This window comes from Ischnura elegans, chromosome 10 (genome assembly GCF_921293095.1).
Source record: "Ischnura elegans chromosome 10, ioIscEleg1.1, whole genome shotgun sequence".
NCBI classification, from domain to species: domain Eukaryota; kingdom Metazoa; phylum Arthropoda; class Insecta; order Odonata; family Coenagrionidae; genus Ischnura; species Ischnura elegans.
The window spans coordinates 20,476,696-20,497,309 of NC_060255.1; the positions used below are offsets into that span (position 1 = coordinate 20,476,696).

At 40.3% G+C, this 20,614-nt stretch overlaps 1 protein-coding gene across 3 annotated transcripts in view; it reads left to right on the plus strand.

Moving 5' to 3' along the window:
* Positions 1 to 20,614, plus strand: part of LOC124166581 (ribosomal protein S6 kinase alpha-5) — a 656,640-nt gene that overhangs the window by 557,067 nt on the left and 78,959 nt on the right. For all 3 annotated transcript variants that reach the window (XM_046544149.1, XM_046544147.1, XM_046544150.1), the window contains one exon: positions 19,834 to 20,073. In XM_046544149.1, the coding sequence (XP_046400105.1) occupies positions 19,834 to 20,073 (240 nt within the window). The remainder of the gene's footprint in view (positions 1 to 19,833; positions 20,074 to 20,614) is intronic.

Here is a 20,614-nt window from a genome sequence, read left to right on the forward strand (position 1 = left end):
GTCATGAATGTAGGCCCTTGTCAACATTTTCCTGTATCTTAAATTTGTCATTTTTTCGCCGTGTCTTGTTTTCCATGAGATAACTTTATATTTGAGCTAATTATTAATGTTGGCGAGGGTTTAATCTATTCATTATGATTTTTTTAAATAATTGAGTGGTATTAGATGCATGGGCCACTCATATTTTTACCACTAACAAGAGAACGGTGAACACAAACTGGCCATTCGATTTTAAGCTCGAACCTCTCCACACGTATGTCAAACGTAATTGGACGAAACTGTTCCTTCTTATACCCCTCCACTAAACTTCTGGGATCGAAACTTAACTACGAGCAGCGGGGTTTAGATTAATTTTCCTGGGAGTAAAGTTTCGTCCCGGTGGAAACTAAGCTCCTTGGTGATTTTAATATCGTGCGGGAATGAAACTAAACCCAGGCCTCGTATTTTCGTTCCGCCCCGGGTCGAAACGAAACATGTTCGTTTCGTTTCACTTGCAATCCTTGCTTTCAAGTAAGTCATAGATCGCGAAAAAAAACGTTCCAGCAGGTGTAAATGCTTCCACTTTTGTGTACGACGCCATATAAGAGGCACTCGAGGTTCATAGGAACTCGGGATAATACTGCGCGTCGCAGGAAAATAGACTCTCATGTGCTCTCGAGGTTGGATGCACATGTTTACCAGTCGAGCACCGCTGACTCTAGTCCCGCAGCACCGGGGTTTCCACGTGAGTCTCCCGATAGTGATTCACACGCCGCCCCCCCCCCCCACCCTCCCTCTCGCGAGAATGGAGAAATGGGAAGGGCAAGAGAGGAAAGTGGGAACGGGGCGAGTGCCACTGCGCAGAGGCCCATTCATTGCCTCACCGCGTGAAGGAATTTCGGGAATCCGCGAACCACAGACGCTGAAACGGTACATTCTTTAGCCTCGCGGGTGCGAGACGGTGGGTTGGATATATTCGACGCTCAATCCTGCGATATTCGACTCGGTCGAGCCAAAAAAAAGGTATCGGTGGCGTCACGCATAATGCCTCGTTCAGATTGCGATTGTCCGAACGATCGTCCTGACGATAGTTGGCCGAACTAGCGGCGTGAATGCATATCCTGAAAATACTTCACGTAGTTCCGAACGTTGCCGCTTTAAGATGGTTAGGCGCTGGGAGACCGGAAGAGGAAGCGACAAGAGAAAGACGAAAAGTTCGTGAAGATACCCTTCGCTCTATTTTTTTCACGAATTTGTCCAAGCAAGTAAGGAAATGGGCGGAAGAAAAATTATTCGTTAAATTCACACAGTAATACATTTCGTAATACACACAGTAATATTTATTCGTTGAACACAGCAGTATCTTGACCCTGCATTCCTCAACAGCCTTGCTAAGCGTCAATTTTTCGTTCACTTTAGAAGTCAGCACTAGAGGGCAGCACAGGTTTTAACAATCGTCGTGTGAATGCACGATAGTTCCAATGATTACTGAAACAATCGTTATTTGAAGGAGGCATTAATCGTGACAAAATGGTATCGGTGGCGTCACGCCATGAGGCTAGCGGGGATTGTGATCATCCAGCATTCATTTATATTTTAAGCGCGCCCCTCCGTCCTGATGAGTAAAAAGTGGGAAAGTGTTAATTGTGGAAAAAAGCGGAACAAATTATATTCAGTGGGAATTGGAAAGTGGCTGTGCGGACGGGAAGAAAATATTCCGTCCTTTTTTTAATTTATTTGCATTAAAAAACAGTGCATAAGACCTTTTGCATTGAATTGGTGATCAAATGGTAAAATAAGAAACAACAGCAACAAAAAACACGAATTAAGTGCACTAAGATATAGCGCAATAATGTAGACTGCATTTTCCGGACATTTTCTCCTGCATTCTAGCAGGCGTCTTCAGGTCGAACTGTTGTCTCCAACACAACCACGACGCGGTGGAACCCGGAAAATGCAGTCTACATTACCACCGCACCGCGGAAGCCTTCGCACCAATATAACGTAATAAATCACTTGTATGAACGCCTCATCCGCCCATTTGAAATTTAGGAAGGGTGGAGAAAGAAAAGAGGGATCTGAAGAGGAAGTTTCCTAATGGCGGTTGTAAATTATGGAATTGATGATGTTATATCAACGGAAGGAGCTTTGATGGAATTGTAGGTAACAGGTAGCCCGTAGTTAAGGGATCCCTTAGGTAAGAGTCATAGATAAACTGTTGATAGGTAGATGGAAAAGAGACGAGTTCCGTGTTTTACGGAAAGGGACACGGAGGGAGAATACTGAGAGAATGTCGTTAGACAACCTTAATTTTAGAATGCCGTTATAAAATCGTTGCAGGCTTGACTTGGTGGAAATGCAATATATCCATGATAAAAACTTAGAATCTTATTTTCCAAATTTTAATATAAAACTCCACTGCCGACCACGGTTTTGATATTCTATGTTATTTTCAAGGTAAAAGCGAAACCTTGAAAATTCGAAATGGTTGAAACCATGTCGAAACCATGGTTGGCAGTGGAGTTTTACATTTGAGTGTGGAAATTACAATTTGTAGTTTTTATCTTGGTTTAAAATGCATTTTAATGGATTCTTTATCATTACGCGTCAACAATCTTAAAGACTGGCTTGCCGTAGCTCTCCACTCAATCCTTCTATCAGAGTATCAGCTAATCTTCTCACACTGTGTATTTTTTCTCTTTCACATCCTTCTTTACGTGTTCCATATATTTTATTCGAGGTCTTCCTTTTCCATCCTTGCCATCTGCTTTTCCCTCGACGATTGTCCAATGAGCCAATTTTCCGCCATGATTGATTTGATTTCGACCAGTTTCGTCCCTTCGTTGGCATCAAAAATAGATATCACCAATGTGCCCATACCGGTCGAATTAAAATATATTATCGTTCAACTTCAACGTTTCCGTTGACTCTGCATTTCCCGAAAGTTACTCCTGAGAATTACGATTTTTAAAATATACCAACATTCTGTGATGCAAAATAAATGTGCTACAAATTTTCCACAAAAGTGGCGTTACATTCAAAATCTCATCACTGAATCACTTGGTGTTTATTATGTTTTGAAAATGGCTGTGGCACAAGCAATTTTAATTTCATTTTCAGTGCATGAAACGCCGCGCGCCGCTACGCATTTTATCCCGGTAATCGATAAAAACGTTCTCGGCGTTAGCCAGGCTTTCGCTTTATCTAATTTTTTTCCGCCCGACTGATTTTGACATAATGTGCTCGCGCGTACAGGATCGATAAACCCGTAAAGCCATTTTTTACATGCGTCCGATCATCCCCAAAAGTGACAATTTGGAGTGGGATTTTTATTATTGCATCAATCCGGTCGACTGTTACGGGAGTTCTGTTGTCGCTTCCCGCGGAATTGTCTTCCTTCGGGAATCAATGAATTGAACTCCCTCAAATTGAGGAGATTGGGAAAGTTAAATCCTTCATTCCAATGTGTGCATCGATGTTTTAAATAAATCGCCGCAGTGAAACAGAAATTAATGTATGTATTTTTGGTCGTTTCCTTGCTTTGGTCGTTTGCCGTTGACATTTACGCGTAAATCTGCGAGTGGTGGACTTCCTCTCTGTTTTTTTTATCTCGATTTTCACGTTGAGCAAATTAAATCTGCGGACGGCCTTTCGCTTTTCGACCATGATGTTGCCTGGTGGTATTTTTTCGTTGTTTAATTTACCCGCCTTCACACACCATCGTCGCGATATGTAACAGACATTATGGCTTCAGTTTTTGTGGGAATAGTTCTACTCGCAGCCTCTTTTAGCTATGCAATGATTTTTTAATGTCATAAAAAAGCATGCAATTATTATTTAAAATGTATTCGAGTACTTCGGGGATTCAAACATGAGGTGAAAGTCGCTTAGATGACGCAATACCTTCAATTTAACCATGAGTGGTTATCTACATATACTTAAGCAGTGCGAGTCACCTCGAGGGTGTTTGACAGGAGTGAGTATACTCCAACATACAGCATTAAATATGCTACGTTTTCGTATTCACCGAGAAAAAACGGCCGTAGCACATGCATATATCAGCAAGCGGTTTGAGCTCTAACCGCTCATGCATTGTTCTACGCTATAAAATTATGAAACAATGCAACAAACGATGCAAAATATATAAAATTATGAAGTGGATAAAAACCATGCAGATGCATAAAATTAGTTAGATGCCTAAAAGGGAAACGAGTGATGATTTGAATGATGAAAACGATCTACTAAACTGTGGCTGAAGCCGTCATGAGATTTCATAAACTTGTTGGGACGGGTTACTCTCCGAGCCTTTCTGCATTTTTAATAACTGCGAAAATGTCACTGCGGGTTTTACCACTTTTTTTTAAGAACTGGAATTCATTACATTTTTCATGATGCTCTACTGTCGCTTTCGTATTTATGTTATTCTTGGTAATCCCAAATTTTGAGGGACCCGGAAAATTTCGAAGCAGTGACCGCAATTATTAACTATTTTTCGATCGTTCTGAATTTCCTAGTCGGAATGTTGAGTTGCCATAAGGGTACATTTTGAAGACATGTGTCAGCTTCCAGAATATTAACCTCGTCGGCTGTACTCACCGTTGCTTCGTCTCCACGAGGGACTAATGTCTGGGCATGGTCGAAAGTAGTTTGGTGAAATAAGGTCGTCGAGAGTTTGGCCACTTGATACAATGCCTCCGCGTGTGGGTTTTGAGTGTTGCCTTTCTCGCCTTACCGGAGAGGTAAGGAAACAAGGTCTTAGGAAAGGGTGAAAGTGGTCATGAAGCTGACCGTTGTGGGCATGGCTTTTCTTGTGGGAGATAATCAATTTTAAATTCCACTCCAGTTTTTGATGGCGAGGGGAGTTGAATTGGTACTCGATTTCCCTTCATTGTGTTGTGGGGATACAGGTTTCGTAAATTTTGATGGAAAAAGAGGAAGTACGGTGAAAAATATGGCGTTGTCTGCTCTAACTAGCCGACTATAATCCGTTGTTCTCTTTGATTTCCTCCCAGTTGCCACAGTAGAATACTCTCGGTAATATAATAAGAATAATAACATAACACAATTCCACTCATACACTGCTACAGAATACTCTTTTCAAAAGGAGCGGAATGAACAGGCTGGAGGAAAATTTCGTCACGAAATTTTAATCCTGGATTGCAGATGCCAGGAGGAACCAAAATTACTGATAATATTTTAGTCGAAAATGCCCCATTTTTAAAATACGGAAACTTTGAATCAAGCGCTCCGATTGGGCGCGAGTTTTCCCTGTGGCTGGATACCTTGCATGCATCGCGATCTTTGGGAGAAAAAGCAATCGAAGTTGCCCAGAGCAACAGGGCAAACTCGCGGCCAATTGGGGCGCTAGGCTCACAATCTCTGTAGTTAAATAATGGCGCCTTTTCGACCCAAAACATAATTCGCAATTTTCGATTCTACTGGTGTCAGCTATCCAGGGTTAAAACTTCGTGAAATAACTTTTCTCCATCGAGTGTAAGTTCTCTTTAATGCGCAACGGGTTACAGCCAGGGATGGCTAATGAAAAGAAACGAAAACGTTTCGTTACGACCCGGAGGGAAACGAAAACACGAGGCTTAGGTTTAGTTTCGTTCCTGCACGAAATTAAAATCACCAAGGATTTTAGTTTGGACCCACGACGAAACTTTACTCCCAGGAGCGAAACTATATTAATCGAAACTCCGAGACTCATAGTTAAGTTTCGATCCCAGAAGTTGAGTGGGAGGGGATGAGAGGGAATAGTTTCGACTCATCGCGTTAGACATACGTGTGGAGAGATTACAAACATCGAGGTTAAAAATCGAATGGCCAGTTTGTGTTCACCGTACTCCTGTTAGTGGTAAAAATATGAGTGCCCCATGCATCTAATGGCGGCAGGCCGAACCTCTAATTCGTACTCGGTGTGTGAGTCGAAACTAAACCGTTCGAAAGTGAAGCACGTGGTCCCTCAGGTGCGAAACATTATCTGCGCTTCGTTTCGTCTCAGATGTTTAGTTTAGTTTCGACCCGAAGTAGTTTTGACTCCGATTTCGTTTCGACCCCGAGGTTAGTTCCCCGGGTTTAAATCCGTTTCGTTTCTACATTCCGATCCCGAGAACGAAATTATTGAAATTTTACTGGTTTAGACTATCGTTTAGTTTCCATTGCCATACCTGGTTACAGCACACCTAGTGGCCGACTGGAGAATCATCTTCGTATTCTATTATTCTTCCTCACTGTAGTGTATTAGTATCCCCGATCATAGTCTGTCACTGTCCTTTGTTGCCAATTCTTTCCCTTCCCCTCCTTCCGCGTTTAGTTTGGGGTGTGGAGGGGTCCCCTCTCTACTCCCATCGCGGTAGCCTGGACAGTATCGCGAGCAGGGGGACTTTTAAGTTAGGGTGGGGAGGAGAGAGGGGGGAGGGGCTCGGAGGGCGTTATCTGTGGTGCCGCCGAGGTCCGTGACCGCTAAGATCGCCGAGGGCCAAGGACACGACAACGTTCTCTCCTCCCTAATTTATTTTATTTTCCCGTTCGGGTCCTTCCTCGGCGTGAACTTCGGAGAATCGATTAATTCATATCTATCGAGATATCCTCGTTTGTGTTTGAAGCTCCGCTATGGTTCGTAAGAGACCAAATCGTTTCCTCATCGAGGCGAAATTCTGCAGTTTTTCTATTTGTTTGTTCGTTATGAAACTAAATTTGTTTTAAATCCAATCATTTTTATTCCAACTGGTTCTAAGCGAGCTGATAACTCGTATTTCTTACTTCGGATAAAATATACAGTTTCCGGCGTGATTCAGTGGAAACCTTTGATATTTAACGTAATAAAAGCTCTTGTCTATTTCCGCAATTCTTAATTTCTACCAACCAAGATTTTGGCTCATAATGCCATTTTCAAGGTTTCTTTAAAATGGCGTTGTGTTCCGCAACCTCTGTCGCAAATTAAGACGGAAAGAAGTTTTTGTTATTCGAGTAAAATGCTATGTTTGATGCACGAGTTAAACCGATGGCACACAAAATAAAATTTTAATCGATGTGAAACTGCCAGTGTTATTAAATGTTTCAATTGGTAAAAAAAACATTGTTTCAGAAATTTTCAGAGAGGCTAATCATGTCCGGTGACCTAGATGGAAAATTTGAATCTAAATTGTCGTGTTGGCCTTTTCACGCTTGGTTATTGTGAATGGAATTCTTTTTTTTTTATTTTGGGATTTATCCTCTTCCCCTATATATCCCGGCGGCCTTTCTTTCATCCTACCATTTTCTCCTGCCCCTCCAATATCTCCCCCCCCCCCTTCCATCAAATCTTTCCCCCCTCCTTCCATATCTCGGCGAACGGCTTGGAGTAGCGGTATATCGGGGCGAAGTGGGACAAGTAGGCAGACTGCCCCCTACGGACCTTGCCGGCGAAGAAGACCTTCTCCGTCTGCCTTCGATTCTGCGATATAATTCGATTCATCGTCGCCGGAGGATTTCTTTATTCCTACCCATTTTATTTTGCAATCTTGCGTTCACCGTACGATAATTCTTTTTGTCATCGATGGGAGAAACCTTTGCTAGGCTGCCATTTTGTGTTAGTGAACGCTAAATTTGATATACCGGGTGACGTCATCGACAATAAATGTTACGCTTGTCGTCAAAATAAATTTATGTGGAACAAACCGGGTGAATATTTATGCCATGGTGGTTCTTAATTTTATTTTAAAATTAATATAGATTATAATAGGGGAAGTCACGTCAAATACATCATCTACAGTATATATACAGTGTAAAATAATCACGAGTATTTTTTTTTAGAATTTTAGCTTTCGTTTTATATGACTAGATTTACGGATAAAAGGAAGAAGTAGTGTTAGAAAATATTGAATGATTTTACTATTCCTGTGGGGAATATTGGAACAAATAATAATAGTAACATATCAGCATTTTGTGCTGTATAAGTTGTTGAGATTGTAATGTCTTTTACAGTATGAAGCTCCTTGTCGACTAGAAGAGAGCTACAAATTTCCCTAGGCGAATCAGAATACATCTTTGAATAATGGGATGGGAAACAGTTTGGATTGGAGAGTGAAGATGTGAAAATAGTTCTTTGCTTTGAAAACGCTGTCTAAATGGGATATTGGTCGCTTTCGATCTTGGAGGAGTTGCAAGATTTCCTGTTTTTTTTGGGGATCCATCACGACCGGAGCGGAAACAGAGCGGCACTTCGCGTATTGCGCCACTAAATTCTCTCCCCCTTCCTCTTCGAGCATCGCTTCGGATTCGTTCACCAATTTTCATAACAGCGTCGCTTTACCGAATAGCTCTCTTGACGAAGAGTAGCATTCTGGCCTAGTTTTCCACCTTAGAAGTGATGTACTTGGACGCGACTGTAACTATTCAAATCAAATACGTGGAAACACAATGCCTCATATAAAATATATACATTATATGACGTACCAATTACATTTTTATATGGCTTGGTTTATTTTTATTTTTATCGTGTTTGTATTTTATATTGGTCGGTTTGCATTGTTGCCATGAAAGTAACTATGTTTAAAATTAATGAGCAGGCATTCGGGTTTCAACGACAATATGGTGCACATCGCATTTGAGTTCGGTGATCTTAATTAGCTTTTTTATTTTAATTAAGTTTAGTTAAGAAACCTAAAATATATAGAATGCAAATATCATCGTCAACTGTCAACAATTCTAAGATTGGTTTGACGCTGCTCTCCACTCCGTTCTCCTATCTTCTTATATTTTCACGATTTCGTATTTCTTCTATTTTCACATTCTTCTTAACCTGTTCCATATATTTTATTCACCTCATGCCTGTTCCTTATTTTTTATTCCTTTTCCATTCTTGCAAACCGCTTGCCCGTTCGTCAAATATATTTGTATCTGAGGAACGAGGAGAAATTGTCCAATTTGTGGCACTGGCAAGTGTCATGCTGACTAGAGGTCTGATAAACGTAGCGACGATAAAGGACTATAGTAATCAAAATGCAAATACTCTGGTATAATAGATCTTCGCTTTACGATGGGTTCGGCTTAGCGATGGACTGGGTGTACGATTTGTGCTGAGTTTACGTGCGCTTTTTAAAAAATTTCATATATTCACCAAATTTGTTTCCACTCGCACAATACGTCATCTGCTATGTTTTTTTTCGCGAAACATATTTTTAACATATCAACATTTGCACCTACTCATTATCGTATAAAAACTTGTTTTGAACTAATAACTCCTTGAAGTATTTAAAAAAACATTAATAAGTGTAGATGATGTTTAAACTGATTTCTCGTCCGGAAATAGGAAATGACAATTTAATTGCAGCTTACGATGGAGTTCACTTCATGATTGGTCATTCGGAACGGATTAATATTGTAAAGAGAGAGTCTACTGTCTCTATAAATTTAGATTAGATATTAAGTCATGAACACAATAGAAGAAGGACAGGTGGAAGGAAAAAAGGGCAAGGGACGGCCCCGAATGAGTTAGTCACATAGGACAGGCTATAAGAGTTTATAAGAGGAGAAATACGTTCTTATGACAAGGCTTGCGGATAGGAGAGAGGAATGGAGAGCTGCGTCAAACCAATCTTAAGATTGTTAACTTATGATGATGACGATGATGAGATATTAAGTTAGAATCGAGGGAGTTAAACCCCAGTCTATATAAACCTTGGTATTTTCCGTCACTAAGCACCGTGGCAACATCTAGCACTAAATGCGGAAAGCCTTGAACGTGATTTCGCGGGAAGGAGCAAATAGAAGAGGGAGGGTTGGCGAAGACAAAAGAGGGTGCTAGTAAATGACTGGGGCCCAAATCCACGAGGAGTCGGGCACGCAGCCAAAAGAGACATTTACATCGCTTGGCTCGAGATGAAGGTAGTCCTGGCGACAAAACTCTTCCGCAAAAAATGTTTTCGCGCGGTCCGGCGTGCGCGAGGCTGAGAAACTCGAAGCGATCGTTAATAGTAGACAGTCGCTTGGCTATCAAGCGATCCTCGATACAAATCCCCGAGTAACAGCAGAGTTGGTGAAGTAGTGAAGTAGTGTATTACCACCTAGTATTTACGTGGCTCAGTTCATTAGCCGTTGGGTATAAATTCTGTGCCTCTCTAAGCTAGTAGTGGCGTGGATCTATTGCAGTTTTTTTATCCGAGCGACTGCTCGTCTTAGCTGGGATTCGAACCCGGATCTCTTGATTGCCGGTCAGGTATGCTACCAGTTACTCAACCAAGCTATCTTCTTCTAAGGTGAATCTCAAAGCTAAATGTGCTGATCAGTTAAAGATGTATTCTTGGTTTCAATCCTCACCGAGGCATTGTAAATATCCAGGTCATCATCACCTTCTGTCTACAATCCTTAGCCATTTATAACCCAATGTTGCTTCTAAGCAACATCAAAAATGTTTAAAATTTCAGCTCTGTTTAGGAGATATCTAAACTAAATATTATTTTGTAGTGTAAATTTCAATGACGAACTATTTAGCTGCCAGGATAATTATCATTGAGGGTAAAATTTTCAAGTTTTCAAAATGAAAAATCTTGAACTTTGATTTCTCCCAGAAACAGCTCTGGGTTAGAAAGGGTTAAATTAATTTGATACAGCTCTCCATTCCGCTCTCCTATTCATAGAGATACATCTCTTCTCTTTAACTTCCTTTATAACCTGTCCTGTGTAACACATTCGGGGCCGTCCCTTGCCATTCATCCCTTCCACTTGTCCTTCAACGATTGTCTTCATCAGGCCATCGTGCCTCAAAATGTGTTCAGTTAAGATGTCTCGTCTTGTGCTTGTGGTTTTTAGGAGGCTTCTCTTTTCTCCCACTCTCCTTAGCATTTCGTCGTTACTTACACGGTCAATCCATTTTTTCTTCATCATTCTTCGGTAGCACCACATTTCGAATGCTTCCACTCTTGACTTCTCTGCTGCTGTCAACGTCCAAGCCTCGCTTCCATAGAGAAACATACTCCATATGTAGCATCTGATGAATTGTTTCCTTACTTCTATGCTGGTATTTTCAGCTGTAAGAAGATTCTTCTTTTTGTAGAAAGCCCTCTTCGCCTGCGCTATTCTATACTGTTTCTTTCCTGCTTCGTACATCGTTGATGATTCGTCTTCTCCTTAAGTTTTTTAGATAATTTATCTTTTCTCCCCGGTAAATGCAAACTAATTAACAGCCATCCCACCAGATATTTGCGTGGCCCAGATCATTAGCCGTAGGGGATACATTCTGGGTCTTCCCAAGCTAGTAGTGCAGTTTTTTTCTGCTGAGTTTTTTTTCCTGACTGCTCGTCTTGTTTCTGCATCGTCGTATCTTCTAAAAGAGAAGTGGCGCGTCTCACCACGGAAACGTTGAGAATAAAGCCGAGCAGTCTGATGGTTTACTTCTGTACGGGTTATGTGTCCGCTGCTTTTTTCCTCCCGCTTTTGAGAACGATTCTCGTGAGTGGTGCATTCCCGGCTGCTGTTGTGCCTAAGTGCTTTTTAAAAATCCCGCCCGTTAAAAAAAATGCCTTTGTCGCGGGATCTAATCCTCAGGGAATGTGTGGGCCTTTCTTCCCTCCATTACTGAAATGTGCATTTGTCCCAGCAGGATTGTACGCAGGGCCCCATGCAGCCTGCTCTTAGCATTTACGTGTAGATTCTTAATTAGTAGGCTGGCTGATCACACAATGTATTCTCGCGGGTAATGCGGACCTCGTGAATACCTAGTGAGTATCTGATTGTAAATTAATGAGTGTTTTTCATTGGCATTGATGAGTATATTTTAAAATGGGGTTTATTTATGATTTTTTGGATTTTATCCGAGAGTAGCATTAGTTTTCAAGCTCAGGCAATGAGTTTATCATGTGAGGACTCTAAAGCGATTTAAAATACCATTTCAAAATTAAAAACGTGAAGTTATTATTGAACCGTAGTGATTGGATGTAAAAACTGCTAAGCGTTGAATTTTCCGAGCTTAATTGAATAAAATTGCATTTTGAAAACATTTTACATTACTTTTTACGACGATTAAATTTACTTAAGCGGGAGTTTTCTAGGTGAGATACGGAGGAGACAGAAGGTTTGGATGGAACGTGTACTTAGTGGGGTGGGATGTTGAAAACAATGTTAGTGAGTAGAATGTTAGGTAAACGAGGGAGAGGAAGGAAGAGTATAGGATTTTTAGATATAGCGAAAGGGAGTAGGTCTTATTATGAATTGGAGAGAGAAGTCCATGAAGCGTGGGGAGACTGTCAGAATACTTCTTCAAAACTCCATGTAAACCGAACTTAATCGGTAGAATACTTTGATAAATAAATAAGCGGAAGTTAGGGAAGGAATAAATAAGCCTCAGTAGGAATTTAGAGTTTTTAAAAGCCGTTTTATGTATAAAAAATTAGCCGCGCAAAAAAATGGAACACAATTTGCTCCTCTTTAAGCCTCCGTGGATTTTTGGACCGCGAATGTTTTGAAGTTCCGTTAGCCACCTCCATTGCGCTGGCCATATTTTCGCCGCGACCAACCTACTTCCCAGCCGGCTTACATCCGGTGGAAGTGTAGGTAGGTCCTGCCTGTAAATTTACCCCCTCTGCGACTTGACATTGTGCATCCGAGCGAGGAAGAAGAGAAATTAATTACTATGGGAACGATTTTTATCTCCGCGCCGGTGGCGATAAAGCTCTCGCAATTGCGGCTACTGTCCGCCATTTCGACTCTTCTGAATGCTACACTAGCCTCTTACGACGCCAGGAGAATGAGAGGGGGAAGGAAGTTAAGGCATTCCTTGCGTCGAGATGTGGGCTGACCACTTAGAGCGGCTGATGCTTTATCTCTCTGCGTTTTCAGCTCGATGCCTTTCGCAGTTGCGGTTAGAGAGGAATTCCTTCCCCCCCTGACGACTTGGCTCCAGTGTAAAGGTCATTTAGTCTGTTTAGACTCCGGCGAGTGCCTGGCCCGACAACTTCCCTCTGTGTTTTCAGAGCGTTGGTGACACGTTCGGCTAATAGTCCTCAGCTTATGCACGGGTGGGATATCATTAACGCGCTGGTGAAGTACCTTTACTTGTCATTAATTTGCAGACAATTCATCGGCATATTCATGATGTATGTCATTCATAGTTGCCAATTATTCTCGGAGATAGTGTGATACATTTACCAATTCGCATTTAATGAGAATTGTGTTCACATTTTGAATTTTAAATTGCCACCTCTTTGAAACATTTTAATATTAATTTTCTCTAAAGGAATTTCTATCACGCGGCTGCAGCAACTTAAGTTGAAAATTGCAGTCATACATCTAAGCAAAGTACATTTTTTTATCAATAAAATTTTAATATTTATTGATTTTGGAGCAGATGTTTGCATTTTTAATGTTTTAATATTCGTGAATTATTCATAATTCATTCACAGGGGAATTATTTGGATAAGTATTGGTAATTATATCAATATCCCTGCTTGTAGACTTTCTCACGATCGGTCAAATAATATTAATGATAATCAGGCTATACAGTAATGAATAGTAAGGAGGAATAATATTGCACTGAAGTAAGGCGCCTGGAATTTTGAATTTTAATTTTAGTAGAGAAAAAATACTCGTACGTCCTTAACGCTCTACAACCTGATACCTTGCCGATAATTGTGAAAGATTTGCATTATCATCTAATTCATGTAAAATATAAGCTGAGAGTTGTTGAACCATCTTTTCTGCGTTGTAAAAATCGTTGCTCGTTGCCTTTATATTTCGAACAGTTCGCGGTATTTTCATGCAGTATATCTTTTATAGGTGGTAATTCTTCTTGAAGATGAGGTGATAAATTTACTTCTTTGCGAAAATAAATACCATTAATAAAATCTTCACGGGAAATCAGCCGGGTAAGGATAGACATTGCTGCCAACGTTTAAATGGCCTTCTCTGCCATCGTCTTCAGGGCGTCTTCTAAATACGAAAGAGGGGCCATCGAAATACGAATCGCAAATAATAAAATGAATAGAGACGCGGGTTTCAACCTCAGCAAATCGTGGAACCCCATGATGAAAAGAATGAGTAAGCTGAGAGGAGGAAAGAACCCTAAAAAAACTGACCAATCACAGACGACTTGACCTCCCCAACGGTGTACATAAGCCCGGCAATAACCAGGTCCATCATTCGCCCTGAAGACGATGGCAGAGAAGGCCATTGAAACGTTGGCAGATTTTTCCATCCTGACCCGGCTGATTTCCCGTGAAGATTTTATCAACAACATTCGCCGGGAAAGCACCAAATCCTTCTTAAATACCATTAATTAGATCGTGTTTACTTTTTTTACATTTAAATTCCTGTACTCAAAACAGTTGAATATATTCTATGTGATCCTATGCGGTCTAAGGGACACAGATAGGCCAGTCGCACCCTAAGCAACTTAAACGTGCTACCGATGGACGCTTCAAAAATTCCTCGGGCGTTTGGGCTCACAGTCTTATCTCGCATTCTCTTCCTCCTGTCGACTCCTCATTCCATATCACCCAACGTAAGCACTCCTCTCCCCCCTCCATCGATACTCCTCCGCCCTTTCGACTTCCTCTCGATAATATCGCCCTCCGAAAAGATAATGGGCCAGTCGAGACAAAGAATTAGGCACGAATGTTGGGTCTACAGCTCTTAGTTAGGAGCTAAGACGGGCAATGATCTTGGCAGGAGCTAGATAATTACTCTATAGTGGAAATATAGCATTTTGAATTATTTATATTTATATCTACGCATTTTTTTATCTCATGGGTTGACGTTTGTCAAATTATTCAAGCCCCTGCGAAATATATCAAATTAACCAATCTGCTGCGAACGCAGGGAGGTCAGATTCGTGAGATATTCTTATGATAAAAAGTGCAGCGTTTCCAATGTTTAAGCGAGCTAGGATGGGGATATTTATAGGAGTGTAGATTAAATTATAGGCTAAATTTATGTAGTAAATTTGGAGAAGATTTTTTCATTGAGGACGTGAGAAATATCCTTGGTATAGTTGCATTATGGTAAGCATGATCAAGAGAAAAAAAATAAAGTAAATAGACTGCAAAACAGAGAGATTCAAAATATAATTATTTCCTCGTAGAATTATGGATAGCAACGGTGTCTCGATTAATGGTGACACCCGCTGGGACGACTCATTTCATGGTTTTATATTTCCATTGTACTAACCTAGCTTGGTTTTACTAGCTTAACGTGAATTTATTTTTGGAAGCTACAAAATGCCACGTGTGTTACCACTACTACTCTGCCTCCAAGAATGACACAATGGCATGACGTCAAAAGACGTTTTGCTTCGCTGGAAAGGACCTAACAAAGCTTTCAAAAATGTCTTTAAATTCTTACCACCGCAAAGTTTTGTCATGCGCTTCATATTCACCCTTTAAATAGCTTTTTCATGGCTTAAATCCATGTTGAAGTTTTAATTAATCTTCTTCAAAAAGGCGAGTCAATATTTGTGTGAGCTTCGTTAAGGGTCTCCGCACATCTTGCCAAATGCATCAATTCCTCATGAAGTGTCTTAAAACACTTTCATTATACATCAGCCGTGGCTTCACTGTTGTAAAATTAGGGGTTACAATCACATCTCCTTCGGAATTTCCCTATAATGTAATTCAAGATTTTTATCCCTACCTACTTTTCTTTTAATAGGTGGCAAAGAACTATCCGACATTAACTAAAATAAATTGCATACTTAACCATGCATAGTAACCATAACGTTGGTGCATAAGGACGCAATGAACAATTTAACGTGAACTGTTCAGAGTACGTACTAGCAGCTATGCCATAGAGTTACACATATCCTGCTGATACGATTTTTTGCGAAAGCTTTTCGGGAAATTTAGCGACCCTTCCACGTGGGAGGTCTGCCAATCAACGCCCCTGGAAATAATCCCCCCTAGTAAGGGCTACTACCTTAGCCCGCATGCGTCACAACCCACAGCTGATGCCAGACTCATCCAAAAACACTGCCCATTGTCGTGTTAGGGAAGTGGTTGGCAGTACGGTTCCGGTCGTCACAGATATATTACGTTATTCACGTGCTACAGGGTCTGGGGATGTGATAAAGTCTCATCCAATTTCTTTTGTATTTGGAAAACATTTTCCTGTCGAGCATTCAATTTTTGGTCAGCATGACACCAGTTTATCTCACTGTGGGCGATTTAAATTATCGTTGTTTTATCAGCAAACTTGTCCTTCTGCATCCCTCAAATGGCATTTGAATACATTTTTTCCTCTATTTTCTTTCATTGCATCTCTGTGTGAGGCAAAGAATCGACCGTGCTCGTGGTCTTTAGGCTGAATCACGTTCGCATGACTTTGATAATAGCGTTTTCATCTCCGTAATTTCATGGAAATTGCGTAAAATCTTCATTTCTTGTATCCACCCGTCTCTTCATAACATAGCATGTATTCCTGTAAGCTTTTTTCATCGCCTTCTGCCTTATCCTCCATTTAGTAAACAAACAATGAGTGGAACGACTAATCATCGCAACTATTGTTCCAATTGCGTCGCCATCTTGAATCAGTGATAGCTTTTCGTCGGGACCATGGCTCTAAGGACAATGGTTGGGACATATCGTAGTAGCACACTCGATGTCTCACGAAGCTTCACTATCTTGCCCTTGCGAGATAAGAAGTTGTTTACTGGAGGAATGAATGAATAGGCTTTCCTTGCAAGAACTAAGGCTCCTCGTCATGGGGAGTAATGGATCTGGTCCATGGGACGAATATCTAATCAACTTGGCAACGCTGCGTGATGATAAAGCTGTTTACTAAATTGCAATCGCACTGCACGAAAATACCTTACCGCCTGGTCGCGTCCACAACAACGATTACAGCCCAACCGTTCTGGGATTGGTCGCTTTCAAACTATTCGGATGATTCCTTTCTCGCTAAAGGGTCAAAGATAGCATTCTCTTTCCATTTTGAAGTGTTTATTATTAGACTCAAACGCAAAGGAAAAACTTTATCATAGGAAGTTTGCGCAGTTATAAACGTGAATATGTTGGTGATTTGTATAACTATCCGTTAGAGTCATTATGTTATTATTTATAACTATTGCTATCTATGCATTTCATTCATTCGTTTTTATTAATTTTTATACAAATCATGGTAATTCTCTTCAATGCGGTTGGATTGACTACTTACTCTGCTTTTTTAACTGTCTTAAAGTGTTTCAATGTGTAGGTCATCTAAATAAGACCCATCTGCATTTAAGATTCAATTTTAGCTTGCGCTGAGCCATTTCTTGCGTGGCATGTGGCGGCATATTTTGTAATTACGGTATATTTAAGGTATACTTTTGGTCTTCTGAAAAAATCATCTGCCTCAAATTTGGTGATTACCTTTCTTCCCGATTTATCCCTCACAGACTTTTCCACATTTAGAATATACATTTTTGTCACGATACCTTTTAGTGTTCACTGCCTCGATCTATTTATAGGGAGATATTTTTAAATTCGTGTTTTGCTTCCTCGTTTATCGATGACCCGCGGCCAAATATAGCAACGTCCACAATTATTCCTGCGCGGATCAATTCTGCTTGAGGTTTAGGCTTTGACAGCGTCCGTTGAGGCGAATATCCGTGAGAATTGAGTTTTTATATAGTTCTGAGGAAGTCTAATTTTGCGAAACTCAAGCTAATAATATAATTTGCGTGACCATAAATAATACCGTGATGCATTTTTAATCAAATGTAAGCAGGGACGGATCCAGAATTTTTTCTGGGTCTGACAAGTCATCTCATATTTGAGATTAAAAACAAAATACAACAATTACCGTGGAAAATAGTCTCATTATTTTGATGTGAAAGTTAATAACATTAAATTAAATGACTGATGCTCCATAATAAACAAAATAAAACGGTTATAATCGCATTAAAAATGTTATCTATTTTTGAGCGTCTATAAGCGTCCCCCCCTAAATCCGTCTATGAATGTAAGGAAAATATTTTTCACGCTGCTCTTATAAATGTGCCTTATTTTTAGCAGCATACCTACCGACCTTGTAATCAACCTTGGATATAGTTTGCAGTGTCTTTTGTTCGGGGTGGATGTGTTTTATCCGTTACATTTGGACACTGACGCAACTTATTTGTGTCACTTCCTCAGCTACTTTCACAGCTTACATGGCTTCTTTATGCTGCGAGTTTAAGCTGTTATTTCATTTCTACAGAGTTTTTGAAATGTATATTTGAATTATTTTATAGCCGCTCTGTGAGTTAAATTTTGGAAGAGTTAGGATCAACTCGCAAAACGTTAACGTACCATTCTTTTTTCTTAATGGCGTTGATCATATCTTTTATTTTCATTCAATAAATGTTTTCATTAATAGAGAAAATCAGAAAGAGGTGTTAGAGTAAATAACTTGACAGTCTCAGCTACTTTTCAATATTTACATAAATCTTATTTTCCGCCCCTACCAGACGCTATTGAATGGAAATCAAGTTGGAGTAGTAACGGATCCTAGGAGCAATAACGGGAATTATATCTATAAAATAAAGCTGGTGGCTATTTTGTCAAATATTTTTTTATGAGGTCGATAACTATTAGGTCCATAAATTAAATTGTATCATTGATTGCACCTTGTAATTCATGTTACTTTGAAAAATTCCTATTTCAATTATTATTTTTCAAGTGAATTGACGATTTCAGGAAGTACTAAAGTGGCATGAATGCATGAATAACTGTAATTAATTATTGATTGCATACTCTTCGATAATTGCGGAATTCAGCGTGGAAACCTAATGGAAATTGATTAAAAATATGTCCTCTTTCATTGTCATATGTATGAAAACCGTTCGAGGCCTTATTTGAAGCCCGTGATCAAAGCCCAAAACACCAATTTATGATTGATGAATTTCGTTATAGGAAACCGCAACTCGTGATGAGCATGATGCCGACCATGAGATAAAGAGTTGATCATTTTAGAGTGAGTTTATGACTCAGCGAAACACTACCGGATACATTTTTACGATGTTTTTGTGAGGTTTAAAGTTTTCCAAATTTCCATGTCACCGTTTATGTTGACTAAACTTTGATATTATTGAACTCGGCTCTTTTTAGTGGCTTTGAAGGGTTTTCGGATGCCAAGGCCATGTGAATGACACCATAATTAATTTCTTGCTTACCTTAGAGTATCTATCTCCTAGCTGGGTTGAATTGGAAAGTTATAATTTTCTGTTCGCGGTTTATGGGCATTTCTCGATAATAGAACTCTTAAATTGGTGAGCTTATTCATGAGAAGAAAACATCTATATATTTTTTAAAAATTATATCGTAATTATTAATTAAAGGTCCATATATCTATTTTCCTTCAAGGTGTGTTTGACTTTTATAAAAAAGGTGTTTTCCTATTATTTTTAATTGCCCAAATCGAAAGATTATTACTCATGGAGTACATTTTTCACGTTTTTAGGTTTTTAAATGACGATATCTATTTTTCGCGATTAAATGAAAAGTGAAAATTTTCAAACGCGCGAAAACGCGGCGGCTAAGTAAGAATGCTGGGAAAAGCCCGTTTGACTTAATTGTCCCTTCCCTATCCACTCCCAGGAGGCGTCGTCGGGCTCCTATCCCGGCGGCGCCTCCTTCCTTTCTCCTTCCCGTCCTCCCCCTTCTGGGTGCAGAGGCGAAAATCTCGCGCTTACAGTCCCTGCCGCAGGAGTGTAACCTTGCGAGCCCCCCCTGAAGTCTCGTTTCCACTGCATCATCTACATTCATTTTACTTACTTACAAACCCCTTAAATACTGAAAATTATTTGATAACATTATGTGATTCAAGTTTATTTGGCTTCATTGCTATACACACTTGTTTAACTTCCATTACACTATCGCGCCTTGTAACGGTGTCTTCATTTTCTCCTCCTCTGTGTTCCAGCCTACGGCAAGGTGTTTCTGGTTCGGAAGAAGGGCGCCAAGGGAAAGGGCGGGGACTGCGTGGACGCGGGTCGTCTCTACGCCATGAAGGTCCTCAAGAAGGCGTCGATCGTGCAGAAGAAGAAGACGACGGAGCACACGCGAACGGAGAGGCAGGTCCTCGAAGCCGTGCGACAATCGCCCTTCCTCGTCACGCTCCACTACGCTTTCCAGACCGAAGCCAAGCTGCACCTCATCCTAGGTGAGTACAGACGTCACTTTTAACCAAGGATGTTGTGAATATCTGGGGGCGCTGTTTACTAGTTTTTAGTGTGGTCAAAGTCCCGCCATTTTGGTTCGACAATTTTTTGGACTTAGCCTCCGGCTGATATTTTGAGGTGGCTAAGTTTTGTTCTGAAAAAATGAATTACATTGAGTGAAAAATGGTACCACAATCACCAGTATTTTGCCAGTGATTTTCATCAGATTTTCCCAATCAGATTTTTCAATCGCGATACTTCTAATAGGTAATCATAAACGTCTGTAAGCAACTTTACTGGTGGGGATATCATTGAAAATTTACTTTATTACTCTATATGTTAATTTCCGTTCGCTATAATAAAATTAAATACCAGCATAAGTGCAGGTAAATGACTAGTTTACATTCATGAAATTTCAAGCTGAGCTGGTTGTAGAACGTTACCGTGGTGATTGATAATAATTTTTCCCTGGGAAAAGTTTTTTTAGTCATAACTTCGCGAAGCCTGCCAATGAAGTAAGAGAAAAAGTTTACATTATGCGTT